At 44.2% G+C, this 23,280-nt stretch overlaps 2 protein-coding genes and 1 long non-coding RNA gene across 13 annotated transcripts in view; 2 read left to right on the top strand and 1 right to left on the bottom strand.

Moving 5' to 3' along the window:
• Positions 1–8,185, bottom strand: part of AGTPBP1 (ATP/GTP binding carboxypeptidase 1) — an 83,444-nt gene extending 75,259 nt beyond the window's left edge. For 5 of the 7 annotated variants that reach the window (XR_015700975.1, XM_087741763.1, XM_087741769.1 and 2 more), the window contains exon 1: positions 306–495. The gene's annotated coding sequence lies outside the window, so the exon portion shown is untranslated. Of the gene's footprint in view, positions 1–305; positions 496–6,863; positions 7,325–7,644 lie in introns of those variants that run through there. The other 2 variants (XM_087741765.1, XM_087741766.1) reach the window with 2 other exon arrangements.
• Positions 891–6,865, top strand: LOC148050559 (uncharacterized). The gene is made up of 4 exons (XR_015700978.1): positions 891–1,095; positions 2,457–2,534; positions 5,285–5,476; positions 6,263–6,865. It is a non-coding gene; the product is annotated as an uncharacterized LOC148050559 (long non-coding RNA).
• Positions 8,186–8,522: 337 nt separating the features above from the next.
• NAA35 (N-alpha-acetyltransferase 35, NatC auxiliary subunit) overlaps positions 8,523–23,280 on the top strand; it is a 30,676-nt gene continuing 15,918 nt past the window's right edge. For 2 of the 5 annotated variants that reach the window (XR_015700976.1, XM_087741771.1), the window contains exons 1-10: positions 8,523–8,657; positions 12,237–12,370; positions 13,455–13,488; positions 14,968–15,082; positions 16,194–16,268; positions 16,972–17,139; positions 17,982–18,048; positions 18,765–18,808; positions 19,397–19,447; positions 20,279–20,362. Coding sequence is in view for 4 of the 5 variants with exons in the window: in XM_087741771.1 (XP_087597897.1) it covers positions 12,247–12,370; positions 13,455–13,488; positions 14,968–15,082; positions 16,194–16,268; positions 16,972–17,139; positions 17,982–18,048; positions 18,765–18,808; positions 19,397–19,447; positions 20,279–20,362 (762 nt within the window). In the remaining variant the exon portion in view is untranslated. Of the gene's footprint in view, positions 8,658–12,214; positions 12,371–13,454; positions 13,489–14,967; positions 15,083–16,193; positions 16,269–16,971; positions 17,140–17,981; positions 18,049–18,764; positions 18,809–19,396; positions 19,448–20,278; positions 20,363–23,280 lie in introns of all 5 variants that reach the window. The other 3 variants (XM_087741772.1, XM_087741774.1, XM_087741773.1) reach the window with 3 other exon arrangements.

Genomic DNA, 23,280 nt, shown 5'->3' with positions numbered 1-23,280 from the left:
AGGCCCCGGAACCAGGCGCCGCTCCTGCCGCGGGGCCCGTAACCTTCTCCGCAGGTGGGAGCGCGCAGGGCGCGGCTGCCGGAGCGAGCCGCCGCGGCCCTGCGTCCCCACGCCCGCCCGCCGCTCCCCGACAGGGCTGGGCCCGCTGCCCGGCACGGGGCAGCCGGCACGGGAGAGACCCGGCGGCCGGCCGCGCTCCGCCCCGCCCCGCTTCGCCTCAGCGCCGGCCCCGGCCCCTCCCGGCCCTGCCCCCGCTGCGGCCCGGCCCGCGCTGCCGAGGGCGATGCCCGCCCGCGGGGCTTCACCTTTGCGGCAGCCGCCGTCCCGTGAGTCGGGGCGGCCCGGCAGCCTCCCCGAGGGAGCGGCGAGGCGGCAGGAGGGGCGCCCCTCACCCGGCGGCGTTCAGGCGGGGGCGCCGGGCCGCGCCGGGGCAGCGGCTCCGCGCTGCGCCCCCGCCGTCTTCATGCGAGCGGCGGCAGCAGGAGCCCGCCCGCACCGCACCGCACCGCACCGCACCGCAGCGCCTGGCGTCACCGCCCCCCCGCCCCGCCGCGCCCCGGCCCCGCGCAGGCGCCCCGCGCAGCCGCCGCCGCCAGGCCCGCGGTGCAGCGCCCGGCCGCCCCTGCCGCCGCCCGGGGGCTGAGGAGCGGAGCCGGCGGCTGCGGGCGGCGGCGGCGGCCGCGAGGGGAAGCCGCGACGGCCTTCGCCTGGCCGCGGGCTGCCTTCGCCCGGCCCGCCTCGGGTGCCGCGCTGCTGCGGGCCTTCCCCGCGGCCACCGAGGCGCCTGGCCGCTGGCCAGAACCGGGTGGCGAGGGAGGACACGGGCGGCCTGCGGCAGCACGACCCGGGAACCACGGCTGCGGGGTCAGCGTGAGGAGCCGCGTGGGTCTGCCCGCCGGTGGCGTGCCCCCTCGCCCCGGCCGCTGGCGCCGGAGCCGCCCTTGTTCTGGGGCGCTTCCAGGAGGAATAAGGAATCCCAGTCCCTGCTGCCCAGCGCGACGGCCGCACCCGGTCTCGCACGGCAGGGAAGCGCCGACCACCGCAGTGAGGCCGTGGGTCCCTGCTGCCTCGGGCGCTGAGGAAGCGCTGACCCAAGTAAGACGACTCAGATTAGTGATTTGTACAAGTCAAAGGCTTCGTTCTCTTCCCCCCCCCCCCCCCCCGCTTTCCCCTCCAAATCTTTGCAAAAGGGAAATACTACTTCATCTGCTTGAAAACCATTACATTTTATGGCAAATTAACCCCTACGTGCCTGCTTTTGAGCCACTCAGTATCAGTGGTGACTTACGAAAGTGGGCAATTTAATCTCCCTCCCCGACACTTTTTCAGGTCTAGCAACCAAGAAGTGACATTTCCTTTGTCATGAAGTTCCTCAAATGAAGAAACTGCTAACAATTCTGAGGTCAGATCTTTATACCGATAGTTTACAAAACTTACAAAGGAGAAGCAGCCCTTTAGTGAAGGCCGATGATTTGCAATCCAGTTCAAATCTCATTTCTACCAATAACAGCTTATGATAAAGGCACAATCCCTCATAGAAGTACGCAAGGTTCATTTCCCAGTAACATTGTGTAACACCAGTTACCCATTCCAGTTCTTACTCAGTAAAAAGCAGATCTCGGGGCCTTTAAACGGTACACACTTCTATGCACCTTGCCTTTCAAACTACGTACACCTGGCTACAGCACTTGCAGCTACTGTCTTACACACCATACCTTATTCCAGTCCCAAAGACAGGAACAAAGATACCCGAGACTTTTCTATTGCCTAGGAAGTAGCTGTGTGGTTTGGGTGACCGTTGGCAACCCTTCCTTAGGGCTGATTCACCTGAAGAATTGTTTACAGTTACTGCTTGTTACCCCTTTAACTCAGATGGCGTTACAGCGTTAGAAAGGTACGTGCTGCTTACCATCCATGCAACGGCCCACAGATGATCTGCGCGGACAACGTACGCACCTGTACCTTCCACACGCAGAACAAAGCTGCTTTACTGGCCAGGCAGCCGAAACCGCAACAGTTAGGCGTAGGGGACTGCGTGCGCGTAGCTGTGAGAGATGGGCGATACCAGTCCTCCTGTCTAGGGATCTGGTTAAATACAGTGTGCCTAGCTAACTAGCATCAGCCAATTTCTACCCACTAAATCAGGAAAGTCAAGCGTTCTGGTGGAGTTAATTCAAGTTTAAAGTGGTATAACCAATTCTTTAGTCCATTATCATACAATTTCTGCATAAATGCTTGATTATTTTCTTAGGTCTCCTTACCACCGTATTGACACGAATGGATAGGAGTGATGAAGGCATATAACCTTCATTGTCCTTCATTTTATTATTCACCTGGTCTTTCTCCAGCAAATAGTTCAGCATTAATTATGCTTCCTAGAACTTGTAAACCTATGGGTTACGATCGGAAAGTACACACGTATTTGGAAGGAGACTCCTCCCTCTCCTACCTTACAGGTTTCTCCAGTCATCTAGCCTGAACGAGAAGAATGCAGAGAATCAGAACGCGGGAATTCACCAGCACATTGGCAATGGGTAGGAACAGTCTCGCTTGTTCCGTAACAGCGGTCACACTGGATGACGATTAAGAGAGAATACTTTAAAACACCAAACAGTACAGCTACAAGTTTTCTGTGAAGCTCTATTCATGGGATTATTTTAAATGTGTAACTTTGTCTACAGCAAAGCAGAAGACGTGGAATAAGCTCAAGTGTGACTCAGGCAAAGACAAAAATAGTGTCAAGGCAGGCTCTGGCAAGTAAAGAGCAAATAAGGGGGGGGGGGTAGGGGAAAAACTCTCAAATTTTTTAAAGCTAAGGTCGGTTTACTTAAGTTAGTTAAGAAAGCAGTATTTTTAAACAGCTCTGTATGTGTCCTGGCATACAACAAAAATAAGTCAGTTAAAAATATGAGAATTCTCTACTGAAGAAAGAGGACATAGCAGATCTCATTAATTTAAGATTGGCCAGAAGTGTCATTTCATTTAAGAAAAAAAAAGTGATAGTAACGTGCCTAATACAAATACTTGTATTGGTTACTGAAACCCATTAACTTTTCTCACTGCTAATGTAAACAAAGAACGCAAAAGATAAAAGTTTTCTTGTTTTGGGCTGCATTTATCTTAATTATTTCACCCAAAAGATTGTTCTGTGCAGAACTCCTATTTTTACTGGCAATACATCTGTTTATGGGAAGTTAAAGGTCATTGATTTACTGAACCTAGATTTTTCTTTTTTTTTTTTTTTTTAGCAGATAAAGCGATTCCAAGTTTAGGATTTATTTCTACAGAGAACAAGTTTACCTTTAGAAAACTTGATTCTGGTGTACAAATGCAGTAGCAGGCCGCTGCTGTTCTTATTTACATAATAATTCTCACAGGTTCAGATGCAGTTTACTTATATGTGACTGCAGGAATCTGCCCTAGCTTTGTTTGTTTTTAAACACATTACCGTGTGCAAAAGTAAGTAGCTTATCCATTGCATCTTTTGTAAAGATACACTTAAAAATCACGTTAAACAGAATACAATTCTAAAAAATTTATCTGATGCTATGAATTTAATGTAACGGTTCATTGTTCTTTTGATTTCACAAAATTTTACAACACTTCAAGTAAAATCTTTAACAGGCACACAAAGACTGTTGCAAACAATTAACATTTTATTTAGCCAGAGAAAATTATAAATCTGTGGTGTTTTGCAAATAAGGTGGTGGCAAACTATATTGCCATTAAGTGAAAGCTTGATGGGGAGCCAGGCACTCTTCTCTGAAAATAGCAGCAACAGTAACGCTGCCTTGTGGAGAAGAACAGGTTCCACACAAAATGAAGTCACTGGTTTTGGTATTTGTAGGGAATTCAGTCATAGGACCATACTTCTTAAGGGACAGTCCAAGCACTTAGAAAAAAAGTAACAAATATATGTCAATCTATACGCAATGTGGAAAGGCAAGGACATCAGAGGTGTCCAGCATCATAAGCTAAAAAGGCAGCTTGTGTGTCACCAATCACATTGCATTCATTTAGTAATTTTGACAAGGCAATACAAGCAAGGAATCGAGCAACAGGTTGCTGACCTTTATGCAGAGGCACAAGTTTTCAAAGACAGGCGCCCCACTCACAACTGCATGTTTATAGTCTGTTAAATCAACATTTACTACTATGTAAGCAGTACAGTATGACTTCCAGGAGCAGACCATACAGCTAAAATAATCACAAATAATTTTAAAAGCTAATGGTTATCCCCTCTGGAAGCAGGAAAAGCAAGAAGAAAAAGCTCTTCAAAATACTTTAATGGGTAGCAATGTGTAAGCATTATTAGATCCTATCCTCTTCCTTTGTAATTATCACCTGGCTACTCATTGTTTCCTATTAAATCTTATCCTGTACTAATTAAATCTGCCTTGCCTGTTTCTGTACTCCTATGTACTGAACGTATCCAGTCAGTTCCAGATAACGAACACAGCCACCAGCTCTCCTTAACTCTGAAAAACAATCACTCCCTCATTTGAAAGCCAACACTTGCCTCTACATACACACTGAAGAATTTGTTGTTGGCTCTTTATCTCTAGCTATGTCATTCCTCCCTAACCATTAGAACACTTGGTACTTTTCCAACATAGCCTCTGTTCTTTTTCACCTTTGAGAAGATCTTTTGTGCTCTGTTGGTGTGTATCTCAATGCATACAAAAGCATTTCAGTTCCACTTCACATCTGTGGTTCATTCAGCTACTCTTGCTTTTGTAATACTACAAATGAAATAACCCATCGATAGTCTTTGCACAGCGTAATTCAGAACATATAGATTTGTACCCTGGTGGATATTTTCATCTAAGTGTTCTAGGCATTGGGGGTGGGAAGGAGTGGGTGTTGTTTTTCAGGGTAGGAAGGGGACAAACTTCTAAAGTAATGCACTATGTTTCAAAGGCTCATACCAAGTCAGCCACTTTATTCCATACGTCTGCTGACAAGCACATTTAATTTATACACGCAGGATATTAACAGGCACACAAAAAAAAACCCAAACCAAGAGTGAATCTCATGTGTTTCAGTCAAACAAGAACCTTCATACTCACAGTTTAAAAAAAAAAAATTATGCATACCATTTAATTTGTGCACTGAGGGCAACAGGTTGCTACTTCTTCCCATCCTGACTACTATCAGAGGTATTTTTAGTTGTATCAGTGCACCAGATTTTGACAGCTTATATTAGGACAAAGCTGTCAGCTAAGTACTATGAAGCTGCAAACTGGGGCAGTTTGTCATGTTGTTTTGTTTTGTTTTTAAACAGGCCCTTAATCTGGAAGAGCCTCTGGTAAATTCCTTCTTATACAGGCACATTAAAGAACAGCAAGAATTAACATAGACTTTGGCCCAGCTGAAGGTCACCTTCTTTCTATTTATTTGCATACTTTCACATATGTCCATTTCCCTTTTCTCCCTGCACCAACTACTTCAATTAACAAGGGGATCCAAAGCAATGGTAAGTTCCTGAAAAATCAGCCATACTTTAAGCACAGCAAAAGGTAAAGAATAATCTTCAAAAGTGACTATGAGATACCTACGTCCTGAGGGAAAGGTAACTGAAAGTAACTTGCAGCAGGTAACCTCTCTTCCCACAATGGACTCAAGACACTTCTTCAGGGAGAGGAGGGTTCTCTGTGTTATTCAGAAAATGATAAACAAATGATGTAATTTTGTACAAACAGGTCAATATGTAACTCTACACACTTAAGATTCTTGATCCTTAGAGCAAGCAAAGGAGACTTATCTCTTAAATCTGCTTCCATTTATTTAGCGCGTTTTAAGAATAGCATCCAGAGTATGAGGAGAATACATTATGAACAGGCAAAACTTAATGGTAAATTATATTTTTCCATTTGATTTAATTGACCTTTGTGCACACAGTACTTCAAAGACTGCAGATGCCTTTTTGCTTATGCTGGTCAAAATTCCTTTTACAGGATTTTTTTTTTTTTTTAAGCTGAACAGTAGATGACAAGTTTGCTCATTTCTCCTCTTAAGTATCCTTAAAAAATTCATGCTTTCGTATGAGTTTCTGCAGTGTAAAAATAGACACTCTGTATTACAAACTCATACAAAATACATCAGTACCTTCAAAATTAATGAAACATCATTTTGGAAAGACAAAAATAGCAGGCAGTCAACTGACTACACCCTAAACTGGTACATGGTTACCTGAAGGTTTCTTAAACAAAGCAGCCTATTTAAGTCAAGTATATAATGATGTGTTCTTACTGTATTACAGGTACAAAGGTACTCCATAATTAACATTGAAGCAAGTTCATCATAATTCTTACATTTGATCTACCCCCACTTCACCAAGAAGGAAGCACACAACACGTCCTGGACCCAGCCACCAACAATTATCTGGAGGTTGCTTGTCTTTTCTGTTTTGCTTAACATTGAGGACTACCTTGTGGATCCTACACATACACGCTTGACTAAAACAAAAAGAAAGATACTTTTGTATTAAACACCAAGGCATTTTAAATACTAGTAACTTTTCTAATCTACACCACCCCACCCCCAGATAATTGTGTGTGTGTGTGCGTAACCGAAAAATAAGTAAAAAGTGATTTTATTTCTCTGGATGTTCCCACACAAGTATTGCATGTACCAGAAGTTAGATCAGTCCTTCACAGCGCTCTATCAATGCACTTCATTGTATCATGTCGGGTGAAAGTGTGCTTTGATGTTCTCGAAACAAAGCATCTCTGCTTCGGGCTTGCTGCAGTGAACATGTGTCAACATTTTAAACCGCTATGGTCATTTCACACACACATAACCAGCATGCTGTTCGTTTTTCATGCCTGGTATTTTTGCCAAGAGATGTGATAATTGCTTACAGTTAGTTACGATGCTTCCGTTGGTCCACCGAGAACTGGACTAAGATCATCATGATTACTTCACAAAAGCCAGCTCATAATTGCTACCATTCAGCCTGCACAGAAACACAAACAGGTATTTGCTAACAGAAGCATCTGTGACAAACTTCAAACATACTACCTTTTCAGAAACTAATTTTCATTAAACATTGGGTTTTTTTGTTAATTTCATAGTTATTATTACAGATTGTAATATGGGCTACAGCCCCTCTCTCTTGAAACTAAAAATGGAATTCCCCAGGAAATCGACAGTCTTTCTACAGAGCAGAGTGCTACTCCAGGTATCACTGTTTTCTGTATTAAAGAAGATACAACCAGCTTTCATTTACGGATGTTTTAACCACCATCAGGTTCAAGAATAATGACCTGCTCTTTGCCACCATAACCTTACGATTGTTACAAGACGGCTATTATCTGGAGTTGCATATCACCCCAGGAATTAAGTGTAAGTACAGTGCAGCTGTGAACCACCAGGCATTTCAACAGCCATTGAACTAAAGACAATTCTTGCCGATAAAGTAGGTGGTGTCACTGGTTTGACAGGAGCTCACACTGCGTTTTCTCCTCTTGCTTTCCTCCCAACTACAAATGCTCTGTACTTTGAGCACGTTGAATAGAAAGGGTGATGGGTGAAGCTGGCATTTTCATTTTAAAACCTAACTACTTCCTCATAACCTTGGAGGCAGAATCTACTTAAGCTAGCCTCTATTTGATTAGTAAAGCACATTAGCCGCTGTCTTACATTGGTGATCTTTGCCAGAAACACTGGAAGCATTCAGTTCGTGCATTTTGAAAAAAAAATAATAAAGATCAAATCCACTGCAAATATCTCTAAAAACGGAGTTCCCTTAAGCATCTTATGTCACCTGGTTTCTCCCCGGCAAGAGATAACCAGCACAGTACCTGAGTAAACTTTGCAGAGAAACACTGTTAGGTTATCTCTAGCAGATATGTTTCATTAAAACAGAGAGGGCAGAAGGGAGGGGAGGAAACAGCTGACACGGAAAGGGAAAAAAAAAAAAAAAAAAACCGCCTCAAGTTTGCTTCCGATTCCGCAACCGGAATCCGGAAAGCTGCCAGAGCGACCCGCACGGCTGCACCGCGCTGCCCCCTCAGCCCACCGGCCACCCCGGCCACCGCGCTGCCCCCTCAGCCCGCCGCTCCCAACACCCAGCGGTCGCCACGGCGCCGGGCGGCGGGCAGCCGGCGGGTAGCGGGGGGCCCCCGAGGCTGGACTGAGAGGGGGCACGGCAGGTGCCTGCAGGGGCGGAGCCGGGCCATCCTTCGGGGAGGACCTAGCGAGGGAGACCCGGCCCTCGGTGAGCGGCAGGGTCCCGCCCGCCCATGGCGCCACGGCCCCCGCAGGCCGCCGGGCCTCAGGACCCTCCGCAGCCTTCTTCCTCCCAGCCCCCTGGCCTGCCGAGGGGGGCTCCCCCCCGCCCCTCCCACGCGACGGGGGGCCCGGGGCACCGGCACCCCGCGGCGGGGAGCCTCCGCTGCCGGACCCGGCTCCGCCCGCCCCTCCCTCCGGCCGCAGCGCGGCCGCCCGCCTGCGCGCCCGGCGCTGGTCCCCCCCCTTTCCCCCGCCCCCGCATGCGCCCCTGCGGAGAGGGCGGGGCGCGGGGCCCCGCAGCGCCTGTGCGCCTGCGCCGCGACACTGGGCGGGTTCCCGTGCTGGCGGCGGCGGCGGCGGCTCTAGGCCCGGGCGGGCTCGGCGGGACGGAGCGAACGGGCCGGCGTCGCAGGGCGCGGCGGGTGAGGGCCCCTGCCCCGCGCAGGGGAGGGCGTGGGGAGGGGGGTGACGTGCCGCTGCCGCCGCCGCCGCCGGGGGCAGCGCGACCGCCGACCGCCTCGCCGGGGCGCCGGGCGGAGCCTTCCCCGCGGAGAGAGGGAGTCTTAGGCGGCGGGCGGGCGGCCGCGGCACCGGTGCCCAGCGGCGGGGCGGGCGGGCGGGCGGCCCGCTGGCCCCTCCCCTGTGGCGGGGCGGAGGAGCCGCCGGGCCTGTCAGCGGGCGGCCGGCGGCCGTGCCCGGCGGCAGTTGGGCTGCCCGCCGGCCCCGCGCCTTAGCAGGGCCCGGTGAGCCGCCGGGCGGCCCGGCCCGGGGCAGCGGGGGGTTGGGGGACGGGTGGCCTGCCGAAAGGGGGGAGCGCGGGAGGGTCTGGCTGCGCTGGCGTTAATGTCTGAAACTCAAGCGTGATTTCCATTTATTGTAATTAGTTTCCCACGTATTTCCTCATCGCAGCCTGCTGAGCCTGTCACTCCCTGCGGTCGCTTGAGAACTGGTGACACACTGGCAGGGGGCGAGGGGAGGCTGAGCATCGGGGGGCGAAGGGGCTCCTGGGCTAGTTTTCAAAATGCGTTTGATATCTCCCCCCCCCCCCCTTATTTGTGTTAATTGCTGATGGCTGGGAGGTCTCCTGTCGCCGGGGCCCTTGCTTAAAGCTTCCCTGGTGACTTTGATTAAGCTGTTCAGAGCTTGCCGGGCAGGGAGGTGTCTGTTGGAAGATCTCCAACGAGATGAGGGGAGATTTAGCATTGCTGATAGCTCAGAGGCAGACTGACAGGCAAAACGTAAAATTTTTCAGGGCTGCCCCATGTTTCATGAGGTTGCGAAAGCACAAAAGCAGTTTGAAATAACTAGTCAGTGAAGTTTAAAACTTATATTCCCATCTGAAGTTGCTTAACATTGCTGCGTTAATCTTAATCATAGAATCATAGAATCGTTTAGGTTGGAAAAGACCCTTAAGACGATCGAGTCCAACTGTTAACGTAGCACTGCCAAGTCCACCACTAAACCATGTCCTCAAGCACTTCTACCTGTCTTTTAAATACCTCCAGGGATGGAGACTCAACCACTTCCCTGGGCAGCCTCTTCCAATGCCTGACTACCCTTTTGGTGAAGAAGTTTTTCCTAATATCCAATCTAAATCTGCCCTGGTGCAGCTTGAGGCCATTTCCTCTCGTTCTATCACTCGTTACTAGGGAGAAGAGACCGACCCCCACCTCACTACAACCTCCTTTCAGGTAGCTGTACAGAGCAATAAGGTCTCCCCTCAGCCTCCTTTTCTCCAGACTAAACAACCGCAGCTTCCTCAGCCGCTCCTCGTAAGACTTGTGCTCTAGACTCTTCACCAACTTCATTGCCCTTCTCTGGACACGCTGCAGCACCTCGATGTCCTTCTTGTCGTGAGGGGCCCAAAACTGAACACAGTATCTGAGGTGCGGCCTCACCAATGCCGAGTACAGGGGCACTATCATCTCCCTGGTCCTGCTGGCCACACCATTCTTGATACAGGCCAGGATGCCATTGGCCCTCTTGGCCACCTGAGCACACTGCTGGCTCATGTTCAGGCGGCTGTCAACCAACACCCCCAGGTCCTTTTCCGCCAGGCAGCTCTCCAGCCACTCCTCCCCCAGCCTGTAGCATTGCATGGGGTTGTTGTGACCGAAGTGCAGGACGCGGCACTGAGCCTTGTTGAATCTCATGCAGTTGGCTCTGGCCCATCGGTCCAGCCTGTCCAGGTTCCTCTGTAGGGCCTTCCTACCCTCCAGCAGATCAACACTTCCACCCAACTTGGTGTCATCTGCAAACTTACTGAGGGTGCACTTGATCCCCTCATCGAGATCATCAGTGAAGATATTGAACAGGACCAGCCCCAGTACTGAGCCCTGGGGGACAGCACTCGTGACCGGCCGCCAACTGGATTTGCCTCCATTCACCACCACTCTCTGGCCTCGGCCGTCCAGCCAGTTTTTAACCCAGCGCAGAGTGCACCCATCCAAGCCATGTGCAGCCAGCTTCTCCAGGAGAATGCTGTGGGAGACAGTGTCAAAGGCCTTACTAAAGTCCAAGTAGACAACATCCACAGCCTTCCCCTCATCCACTAAGCGGGTCACCTTGTCATAGAAGGAGACCAGGTTAGTGAAACAGGATCTCCCTTTCATGAACTCATGCTGGCTGGGCCTGATCCCCCGGTTGTCCTGCACTTGCTGCATAATGGCACTCAAGATGACCTGCTCCATGACCTTTCCTGGCACCGAGGTCAGGCTGACAGGCCTGTATTTCTCCGGATCCTCCTTCCGACCCTTCTTGTAGAGGGGCATCACGTTTGCTAGTTTCCAGTCAACTGGGACCTCCCTGGTTGACCAGCACTGCTGATAAATGATGGAGAGTGGCCTGGCCAGCTCCTGTGCCAGCTCCCTCAGTATCCTCGGGTGGATCCCATCTGGGCCCATGGACTTGTGCGCGTCCAGGTGGAGGAGCAGGTCAGTGACTGCCACCTCTTCAACAACTGGGCCTTCACTCTGCATCCTATCTGTGTCTCCCAGCTCAGGGGCCTGAAAAACCCGAGGATGGCTAGCTTGACTATTAAAGACTGAGGCAAAGAAGGCATTAAGTACCTCTGCCTTCTCCTCATCCTTCGTGGCCAGGTTACCTTCTGCATCCAACAAAGGAGGGAGATTCTCCCTGGCCCTCCTTTTGTCACTAACATATTTATAAAAACTTTTTTTGTTTATAAAAACTTTTTTCGCTATCTTTAACAGCGGTAGCCAGTTTAAGTTCCAGCTGCGCCTTCGCCTTTCTGATCTTCTCGCTGCATAACCTCACAACATCCCCGTAGTCCCCCTGAGTTGCCTGCCCCTTCTTCCAAAGGTGGTAGGCTCTCTTTTTTTTCCTGAGTTCCAGCCAAAGCTCTCTGTCCAGCCAGGCAGGTCTTCTCCCCCGCCTGCTCGACCTGCGGCACATGGGGACAGCCTGCTCCTGCGCCTTTAAGATTTCCTCCTTGATATTACTTTCTGCTGAAGATGTCAGCAGGAAATAGGCCTACTTTCACATATTTGTTTGGATACAGTTTGTATGAATAACAGATTTGTGTGTGGTCAGTTTTATAGTTCTCTCTTTTTAATTCCTTTCACAGAGCAGTGGGAGGATGTGTGTTTCTAATAGTGTGAAACAACACCATGAAATTGCGATATCTACTTCTGTTGTAAGAGAGGATTTCTTGACATTGTTTTGTTTTATTTCCAGTTTGACAGCACACACACCTTATTATGGCTCAGTAGTCCTAAAATTTTCATGTCCTTAGTTTTTGAGGTTTCATAGCCTACAAGCTAGTTGTAGAGAAGCAGTGAATAACAAAACATTTATTTAAAGGAATTTTTATTAATAAGTTTTTTGGGCTGGTTTTATGTAGCGGTAGCTGTTTAAATGAAATCAGATCAGTTAGTCTCCCTTTCTCACCTGATTCTTGAAAAGAAGAAAAAAAATTACTCCCATGAAGCGCTTTCTCTAATTTGTGCATAATGTGCAGTGTCTCTGATACGGATTTAAAGGTGCAGTATCATGGTTATGAAAGCTTCGGTAGAAGATGATGATTCAGGATGGGAACTCGGTATGCCTGACAAGATGGAAAAGAGTAATACAAGCTGGATAGATATAACCCAGGATTTTGAAGAAGCTTGCAGAGGTGAGTTGTACTGCTTGTGTTCTGAGAAAACTTTTAATCCTTTGCAGGACTAAGCATAGTTCTTTGAGGTGTTCTAAGCAATAGTTTGATCCAGGTTCAAGCTCCACATAAATGGACTACACTGATTCTGTGTTTCCCTGTGTTTAACTTACTGTGAGGCTGGAAGTATCAGAAGAACCTCACCTTGCTTCCTCTTCGAGATTACATAAATATCTTTTTTAAATCGTGTTCTTCCGTCTTACGCATTTTTGCACCTGTTTTTTTTTTCTTTGCAAAGATTTCTTCCTATCTTCTCTGCCAAATGGAAACCTCATTCATCCATGCAGAATCAACACTGTTTTTTCCTGTGCATTTTTGGATCTGTAGGGTCCAATGATTTATTCATTTAATTGGTCAGTGCATCAGTTTTCATCTTTGAAACAAGGCTGAGCTTCTGAGGAGATGCAATGTATCCCAGTCACGGGGACGCAGTTGCTTTCATTTAAAGAGTGCCTTTACTGTTTTTAGATATTAGTGCTAGTTTACCGTGACAGTGACTTTATTTTTTCAACTGATTTTATGATGACATAAGGGAAAAATAAATATAAAACTGCAACTTACCACCCACAATATTGCATAATGATAAACACAATTTCTTTACGCCGTCATTCCTGTATGTTAGTGATATACTGTTTGTGTACCCATCAAATACATCTAAAGGCTTCATTAAAAATAATGAGGAAAAGCAAGCCTTTCAGTAAACTCCCCTGGAAAAAATTAGACATCTGCATAAAGGAGCACAGAAAACTGCTGTTCTGTGTTCCAGCTATTCAGATGCTACTATTTGGTAATTCTAAAACCCCTTTAACTGTTGGAGTAACAGAGGGATGAGGAAAGACTGTGAACAACTGGGTTTTTTTAGCCTTTCAGTCTTGAAAGTGCTCTGTAAGTAACAGCAAATGAAGGTGGAGTAGAAGTGTCTGGTCTGCTTCCCACACCTTGTTCTCTCTGAGCATAACACAGTTTGGTGAGTGACAAGGCTATCCTGGAAAAGTTGCACTACAAGGATGATTGTAATTATTTATCCTGTTCTGTTCCTTTGTAGAACTGAAGTTAGGAGAACTGCTTCATGACAAGCTGTAAGTATGCCTGTGGGATAGTTCTGGTTTTCAGACAGGATTAGTGCAAATATGTTAATGCTTACTAAAAAGCAAGTCATGCAGTATCAACTAAGCTTTTTTTAAACTTAATAAAATAGTTGAAGTATTCAGAATATCATTTGTCCTCAGCAGTATATGATGGACCTGTATGAATGCTGAACATTTCTCATGGTGCCAGTATAACGTTACATTTTCAGTTAATCAGTGTAGTTTAGAAGTTTATATCACATCTTATGATCACTGTTGTTGACACTACTAAGCCTACTGAACTATTTTATATGGACGCACTTTTCTAAAAAATTGACAGAAAGACTTTTAAGCATTTAAATTTGGTTGCCTCAAATGTCACTAACAAGTTTAGGGTAAACAATCCATGTGCTTTAACATAAGTCCTAAATGACATGCTAAAACGGAAACTGAGAGCTCTACAGATTAAGAAGAAAATATATTTCAGAAAAAAGCATGTGCTAAAATCTTAGTGAATTCATTAAAGAATGACGTGAGATTAAAATATTTTAAAGATTAAAGTAGCCACACAAGTCCGTTTACTTGTATAAAGCAAAAAGTGCTTGTTTAATAGCTCAGAAAACAGAAGCACACCGTTAAATGCAAACCTGCTTAAAAACGTGTGCAAGAATGTCACCAACTAGTTACTCAGTAGAATTGAAGCACATTTTTGAGGTATAATTTTATACATAAGAGCACTTCAGAGCAAATATGCTTTCCAGAATTAGAACATGCCACACACAATAACCTTTTTTATATAATAAAGGCTTGTGCATCAGTTCTGATGAATATCATATGTACCAAAGGTGAGGCACTATATCCCTTCTTCTGTAGGCCAGTCTTCTTTTGGCGTGGGTCTCCTGCAAGCTTTTGTGCCATGACTACAAGACATCCATTGTCACGTGCTGGGGGTGTTTTTTATCAGTTTTTTTAACATGCCCATTTTAAACAAAGTTGGTATAGTCAGTGTATGTTATTGCCTGTGTCATGTATATTGTCATTAGTTTGTGGGAAACATATCTTACTTGGGTTTTTGGATGTAGCATAATAAAAATGAGCTTATTCAGTTAATATCAGTTTATTATGTTGTGTGATCTTTAAAAAGACACAATGTCATTATGAGGTGTTTAGAAACAAGTGTGCATAGATTTAGTAATGGGATATTTGGCTCAGGAGTGTTTTTCAGCTTTAAAAGAAGGCTAAGAGTTTTCTTTTACTTCTGTTTACTTCTATTTTCTTTCTTACTTGTTGAGAGATCCTCAAATTCCTGAAAACCATGGTCTCTAAAGATCAGTGTAGTAATGTTCACATACCTTACCTAATTGTCTGTAGACAGAATACAGTGTACTCAGTTGGTCATCGTATGTTCTTTTACATTGGTTTGTGAAGACTGTTTTGTAGAAAATAAAATAATTACATTCAGAACATTTTTTTTTTTATTGGCGTTCTTAGTTTTGGTCTTTTTGAAGCCATGTCTGCCATTGAAATGATGGATCCCAAGATGGATGCTGGTATGATTGGAAACCAAGTTAATAGAAAGGTTCTTAACTTTGAGCAAGCTATTAAGGTTCGTGGGACTTTCCTGTTTTTGCCTACACTGTCTGTAAAAGTATGATATAGTTTTATCAAACTGCAGTTAAGCACAATTCAACATAATTAATGTTTTCAATCTTTACTTAAAATTGATTTTTTGTTTTTTGTTTTGGATAGTTAAGTAAGAAAGAGCTTGTGATGTTATCGTTTTTGTTACCTACATTATCACAATGATGCTAACTCTTCCAGTGAAAAGTACTGTGAAATTGTTGGGTATTGATACCTCAAATAAATAAATGTCAGAAATATTTTTGCAAGTCACCCTGTGCTTCCCCAAAATCTGTCGTTTATATGAAGATGTATTGGTTAGTCACTCTTTAAGCTGAATGGAAACCAGCTTCCTTACAAAAGCTGGAAATTAACACTTTATGAGACAGACAATATAATTATTTTAGACAACTAATCAGTTCATTAGCATTGAAGAGAAGCTAATTTAACAACACTGACAGTGATGATTGACTTTTGATGCATGGTGAAGATAAATTGGTGGAGGGAGGTTGAAAGGCTTTCTGTTATTTTGGAAAAAATGCACTCCCAGAAGAAAAAATAATTTTTACCATGGACCTTGTTTTGAATGGACTAAGAGAACTCTGTGTAAAATATTGGCCATCTAAGTCATGTAGAATAAAATGAAAGACAAATAAAATGAAAGAAGTAGGATTGCTGCCTTCTTGGCCTTGAAGGCAGTAAAACTCTGTACAAGTATCTGCAGTGTAAAAAGCAGTCTTCAAAGAATGAGTCCTGCAGATTATTCCTTGTTCAGTCATTGTTAGTTGTTCTGTGATTTAAATGTTGACAGTTAACTGGTTTTAAACTTCTATTGGTTACTCATAAATCAGAAGTTTTATTTTAGCTTTCTCTTTGAATAGCTGTATGTTTGGTCAGTGTTCAACACAATGATGGGAAAGCAAAATTTTTCGGAATTTGAGGTACATTATGAGGCTGATCAATAAAGCTAGTGGTGTACAAATATTCTGAAGTCTTAACCAAATTGCAATTTCCTTTCCAGCTGTACAAATAATAAGTTGTATTTGACCTATAGGCTTCCATAGTCCTTAGGTTTTTTTCTTCCTTTGTTTTCTAAGGATGGCACCATTAAAATAAAGGATCTCACTTCGCCTGAGCTGGTAGGAATAATGGATACATGTTTTTGTTGTTTGGTAAGCATTTCTCTGCTCTTAATATTAGATGGTTTTGCTTTCAAAATATAATCCTTTAATCTTAGTTTAGAAAAAGAAAAAAAAAGTAGAACTCAAGAAAAAAATCAACCAAGCAGAAAGTACATACTCGAGTATTTTAATTTCCATTTAGATATTTGCATTGGCTATTATAAGAGACATAACTTTGATTTTGGGTTTTTTTCTTTTAAGAAATCACTATGGAAGAGAACTGGTAGCACTTTGAATAATGTTAAAAAGGTTTTATAATTTGTTTTTTTTAAATATATGGTATCTGGCTGCCTGCTGTATATTAGTGTCTGACTGCATTTTTCATTCTGTATTTATATGGAGGAAGCTTATAAATCTAATGTTTTCTTAACTTAATGTCATGTCTAACTCACGGAGATGAGAGCTGAACTTTGTGGAAGAGGTTTATCCAACAGCAGAATGTGATAGTTTTTAGGGTTTAGTAATGGACTGCCTGCCACAGCCAGTAGATGGACAAAGGTCAAAGGTTGACCTCTCTTACCCTTTTTGCTAGATGGAAGGTTGTCATGATAGGGACTTCCTTAATGAGTCACTGAAGCACAGTAAGATGGAAAAAGAATGGAGATATAAAACACAGTAAGATGGAAAAAGAATGGAGATATAAAAATGAGGCCTTGGCTGTCATGAGTAAAACATTTAATTTTCTTTTCCCTAGATAACGTGGTTAGAGGGACATTCCTTGGCACAGACGGTATTCACTTGCCTTTATATTCATAATCCAGACTTCATAGAAGATCCTGCTATGAAGGCTTTTGCTCTAGGGATCCTAAAAATCTGTGACATTGCCAGAGAAAAGGTCAACAAAGCAGCTGTTTTTGAGGAGGTGTGTGTTTCAGTATCTCCTATGATTAAATATGTAACATTATATGTAGGCTCTGTAATGCAAATAAAACAGTATATTAGTGAAATTTATTACTGTTTGATTTGAGGATACTGTAGGAGCAGCAGCTCATCCTCCTAAAAGTATTAGACTTGATCTCTTTAAAATGCAGTTTTCTTCAGTGAAGGTGTTGCGTGCTTTTTTCTGTATTTTGCCTGAGTATTGGAATCACATGAGTAGTTTACTCAAATAGCAATGGAAGTCTTGTGGCTAACCATTTTAAATCAGTTTTACTTCTGGTTTTCTTCCTGTTTAATTTTTTATTTTTCTACTTTACATAACCATGGTTGTCTTTTGCCTGAAATGTCCATCTAGCAATGGAATCAAGAGTCTGGTTTTCTGTGCTCAGAGCAATTTTTGTTTACTCTGAGCTTGGACAAATCACTTTTTTTACTGACTATATCTAAAATTGATTAAATAGTGCTTTGGATCCATAGTTCTGGTAACATTTTGATGGGGTGACACTTGATGAAAATTATGAAGGGCATAATGGTATTACGGATTTATGCAAAAAATAATTATCCCAAGCTGGATTTGGGCAGGAAAGTCACCCAAACCACAGATGCATTCAGTTGTGCAGAATAAAACTGGACTTTTATAGTTGGTGTAGTTAAACAAAAACACCCAAAACAAACAAAAAAACCCACCCAACAACAAAACACACCAAGAGAACAGCCCCAAAACCCCCAAACAAACAAAAAGAAAACCCCAAGCCCCAACTTGAAAGTGTAACTACTACTGTTTATATTTCACTATGTATTGTTTCTTTGATTTTTACTTTTTAGGAAGATTTTCAGTCAATGACTTACGGATTTAAAATGGCCAACAGCGTGACAGATCTTAGAGTTACAGGTACAGTTTGTGCTGAGTATCTGTCCATCAGGCTCTTTCTCTTTTGAGCATGTTGGTTACTCTCAACCAAACCTAATGAATTGGTAGGAATCTCAGATGTTAAGTTTTTTTCATTAGTCTTGTGAAAACTGATGGCTTGGTAAAAAGAGATCACATTATTTTTCCTTGAAGAAAACATTCAGCTGTTTATTTGTTAAATGCCTGAGAAACAGAAGAAGTGCTTTTAGATGTGCCAGCCAAGTGCCTAGGCATGAGCTCATGCACGTCTGAGATAGATACAAACCACTGGATAGTGCACTGCTTGAATTTTGCTTCTCTGCCTCGCAATTTGTTGTGTTCTAAACAGATTCCTTTTGAGGAAAAAGCAATCTAGTAGTTCTGAAGCTAAGAATACGTATGTTATTAGGTACATACATAAGTATGTATGTTAGCCTTTTGATGCATTATTTTTGATACATACTTGAGCTTTCTATTGCTTTGTTTTGAGAAAAGTTGTAAACATGTTAGCTTTGGATCACTTGGTCTGTACTCTGATTTATCTGTTGTTGCAAGACATCCCCACCATCCCTCACAAGATTGTTTTTTGTCTAGTCTTTGGCTAATGGGCATGTAAAGCACTTCAAAACTTGATTTCCCCTGAAAACGTTTTTCCCCTGAGTGGTGTAGGTGTACCTAGGAATGCTTCCCAGCTTTTAATTGTACTGTGACTTTTCCAGGTATGCTAAAAGATGTAGAAGATGACATGCAAAGACGAGTGAAGGTATTTTTCTCACATTTGCCTTGTCAATTGTACTTCAAATGTACTTAACATAGGGTTGGAGGAGGGAGCTGGATTATGAAGAATGCGGCAGTTTTGTATCATTAAATGGTGGGTTTTTTTGAAGAACTGCCGTAATGGTTTGTGCAAGATGCTGGTAGTTTGCCTTCTAGCTAGACGGTGAAGTCTTCAGACTTTTCTAAACTCTGTAATAGTTGCTTCACTAGTAATAGGTGGAATCATGATGTAGAAGATAACACTGGGCACAGAAAGTATGTATTTAACTTCTGGCTCTTACACGGATGTACCATGTGATGTTAAAGAAGTCACTTAATCTTCCTTTACCACAGTTTACAATATAAAATGTAAATTTCCTTGTCTGTTTGCACAGTGGACTGAGATAGGTCTCATTAGTATAGGAGAGTCTTGGATTATTCAAGTACCTAGATTATATATTAAGAGGTTTTGAACTTGAGAACTGATTTTTAGGGTTATTTAACAGGTAGGTGTTCTGGAGAGGGTAAAGGGATTTTATCAGTAGCTTCCCTTTGCAACTTTTAATAAATAATTTGAAATTCCTTTACCTTCTAGAGCACTCGAAGTCGACAAGGAGAAGAGAGAGATCCAGAAGTTGAACTTGAAGTAATGAATTGTTTACTTTTTTTCTGGATTTCATGGATTAGTACAGTGTTACTTTAATCAGTAGTTACCAGCTTGTGAAAAACATGTGTCACCAGTGTTGCCACTGCTGTCGTATCTGAGCTGCTCTAAACGTGGCCCTGAGCAAATCCCAGGCTAGCAGGTAGGCTTTTATGCTCTGAAGGGCTAGAGTTCTGGATCGATCCCAACGGCAGAATAGTGATGCTGCTACAGTGCTGCCGTTTACGCACCTACCTCTCAAGAAAAAGCCATTAGCAAAGTAGGTGATCTTATCTATCCTGTACCTTCTTCCCTCAGTTCCTTCCCAGCAGCTTTTACTGCTGCTGGCAGCCTCACTGTCAAGGGAGAAAGTAGGAAGAGAAGATGAAAGCAGTGTAGGTCCTTCCAGAAAAAGTGATGATTGATGTACTTGATGTGGTTGATTTAGAAGGGTATGGGTTTCCTTTCCCAGTAATGTTATTTTCTTCAGAAATTACTTTTAACACAGATCTTCAGCAAAAAGGAGAGCAAATCGGTTTAATACTTTGTGGTTGTTCACTTAAGCTGAGATTTGAATGGCATTTGCATAGGAGATAGCTATACAGCCAGTGGTTGTGCTTTACCTGAAGTATCTTAATATTTTTTGTGTTAGTGCTTTTCTGACTGCAGTACAGATTTCGTCTATAAATTCTATGACTTTTCTTCAGAATCACACTAGATACCATATTTTTAAGACTATAGAGCATACTTCAATAAATCTCTTCTTTTTTTTTTTAATAAGTTTCAGGATTTAATGCATATTGCTTAGTAATTTGCAGTATTTTTTTATTACAGCATCAACAGTGTTTAGCTGTGTTCAGCAGAGTCAAGTTTACCCGGGTACTACTGACTGTTCTAATAGCATTTACCAAGAAAGAGGTATGTTCATTTGGTGTTTGTGTGTTTGCATTGTGATCCTGTGAAATACTCATTTTTTTCATTTTCTAAGGTCAAACAATTATTCTGTAGATTCTGTAGATTTGAATTGATGTTGCTGCAGGTAAAGGGTTGGATAGGGTCTTACAGTGGCAACCATTCAGTTTTTGTTCATTTTTAAAGAAAACAGAGGGAAGGCTAATAGCTGACATTATTATGGCCTTGCAGAGGGAAAGAATATTCATTCTAGAACACTTAAAGAAAAATATTTACGAGTTTTGGATTACTCTTTTCACACAGATGAGCAAAACTTTTCTTTCTCGAGTTCAGTCCCCTTCTGTGGAGTTACCTGACATTGATTAGTGTTTTATCCATCTCTAGAGAATTGTTAGCTTTTCCTTCCATGTGGTGTTAATTTGTATCTAGACTTCTTTGGTCTGAGAAGAGGAAAATAACAGCCGTCCATGCAATTTGCCTGCTTTTTTGAATATAAGATTTCCTAATTGTTGATGGGGGAAGGAACTGCATGTTTTAGGGCAAAGGGGTAGAATTACATGTCACATAAGACAAAGCTTTCTGTGTAAAGAACTTTTTCTTTATACAAGAATAAATATCTGTCTATTGCTTATTGTCAGTTCCATTTTCATAAAGAAAGAAACAAGTTCCTTGCTTAAGTGGCATGGAGTCTCTCACACATATTTTGCTCTTGGAGCAGCTGCATACTGTACGGTTTAAAAGACTTTGATTAAATTGAAAGTCAGGTGCAGGTATCATTGATAGATACCAGTGTGGAGGAAAAAGTGATTGAGTGGCTGAGAACATTTGCATTCTGAGTATAACCATTCATTATATCAGAAATCAAACTGTGACATAGAAGTGATCTACACTGATGTACAACCAAATTCTGTCTGTGTTAACTGCTACAAGTTAATGATCTGTGCAAAATCAGATTATCTTAGTGTTGCTAAAGTCTGATTACTTGAAGTATAAGTTATTTACATTAGCGACTGATTTGAATTAGATCTGCTTAGCAGCTTATTCTTTTAGTAGATTTGTGGATGCTCTAATACATAAGCATATATTATGCAGATCTGCGGATCTTGTTCAGCTTCTATTAGATCTTCAGGGAGTTTTAAACATCTTTTTTTCTAAAAAAAGTCAAGTTTCAATTTGACATGAGATTTCAAATATTTGAAATTCCATCAGGGACTGTTAGTCCGGTATTTTTAAAACAAGATTTGAGATTTTACAGAGAGTTCTTTTAAATGGTAGAGTTTGCTAACAGATTTGGATTCATAGAATCATAAAATCGTCAAGGTTGGAAAAGACCCTTAAGATCATTGAGTCCAACCGTCAACCTATCACTGCCAAGTCCATCTATACCATGTCTTCAAGCACTGTATCTACCCATTCTTTAAACACCTCCAGGGATGGAGACTCTACCACCTCCCTGAGCAGCCTGTTCCAATGCTTGACTACCCTCTTGGTGAAGAAGTTTTTCCTGATATCTAACCTAAACCTCCCCTGGCGCAGCTTGAGGCCATTTCCTCTCGTTCTGTCACTCATTACTAGGGAGAAGAGACCGACCCCCACCTCGCTACAACCTCCTTTCAGGGAGTTGTAGAGTGCGCTAAGGTCTCCCCTCAGCCTCCTTTTCTCCAGACTGAAGAACTCCAGCTCCCTCAGCTGCTCCTTGTAAGACTTGTGCTCTAGACCCTTCACCAACTTCATTGCCCTTCTTTGGACATGCTCCAGCACCTCGATGTCCTTCTTGTAGTGAGGGGCCCAAAACTGAACACAGTACTCGAGGTGCGGCCTCACCAGTGCCGAGTACAGGGGCACTATCACCTCCCTGGTCCTGCTGGCCACACCATTCTTGATACAGGCCAAGATGCCATTGGCCCTCTTGGCCACCTGGGCATGCTGCTGGCTCATGTTCAGGTGCTGTCAACCAACACCCCCAGGTCCTTCTCTGCAGGGCAGCTCTCCAGCCACTCCTCCCCCAGCCTGTAGCATTTCATGGGGTTGTTGTGACCGAAGTGCAGGACGCGGCACTGAGCCTTGTTGAATCTCATGCAGTTGGCTCTGGCCCATCGGTCCAGCCTGTCCAGGTCCCTCTGTAGGGCCTTCCTACCCTCCAGCAGATCAACACTTCCACCCAACTTGGTGTCATCTGCAAACTTACTGAGGGTGCACTCGATCCCCTCATCGAGATCATCAGTGAAGATATTGAACAGGACCAGCCCCAACACTGAGCCCTGGGGAACACCACTCGTGACCGGCCACCAGCTGGATTTGCCTCCACTCACCACCACTCTCTGGCCTCGGCCGTCCAGCCAGTTTTTAACCCAGCGCAGAGTGCACCCATCCAAGCCATGTGCAGCCAGCTTCTCCAGGAGAATGCTGTGGGAGACAGTGTCAAAGGCCATACTAAAGTCCAAGTAGACAACATCCACAGCCTTCCCCTCATCCACTAAGCGGGTCACCTTGTCATAGAAGGAGACCAGGTTAGTGAAACAGGATCTCCCTTTCATAAACCCATGCTGGCTGGGCCTGATCCCCCGGTTGTCCTGCACTTGCTGCATAATGGCACTCAAGATGACCTGCTCCATGACCTTTCCTGGCACCGAGGTCAGGCTGACAGGCCTGTATTTCTCCGGATCCTCCTTCCGACCCTTCTTGTAGAGGGGCATCACGTTTGCTAGTTTCCAGTCAACTGGGACCTCCCTGGTTGACCAGCACTGCTGATAAATGATGGAGAGTGGCCTGGCCAGCTCCTGTGCCAGCTCCCTCAGTATCCTCGGGTGGATCCCATCTGGGCCCATGGACTTGTGCGCGTCCAGGTGGAGGAGCAGGTCAGTGACTGCCACCTCTTCAACAACTGGGCCTTCACTCTGCATCCTATCTGTGTCTCCCAGCTC

This window comes from Nipponia nippon, unplaced genomic scaffold, assembly GCF_047370975.1.
Source record: "Nipponia nippon isolate SJK-2023a ecotype South Korea unplaced genomic scaffold, ASM4737097v1 scaffold_8, whole genome shotgun sequence".
NCBI classification, from domain to species: domain Eukaryota; kingdom Metazoa; phylum Chordata; class Aves; order Pelecaniformes; family Threskiornithidae; genus Nipponia; species Nipponia nippon.
The sequence above is the reverse complement of the archived record's forward strand: the minus strand, read 5'-3'. Positions and strand labels throughout refer to the sequence as shown.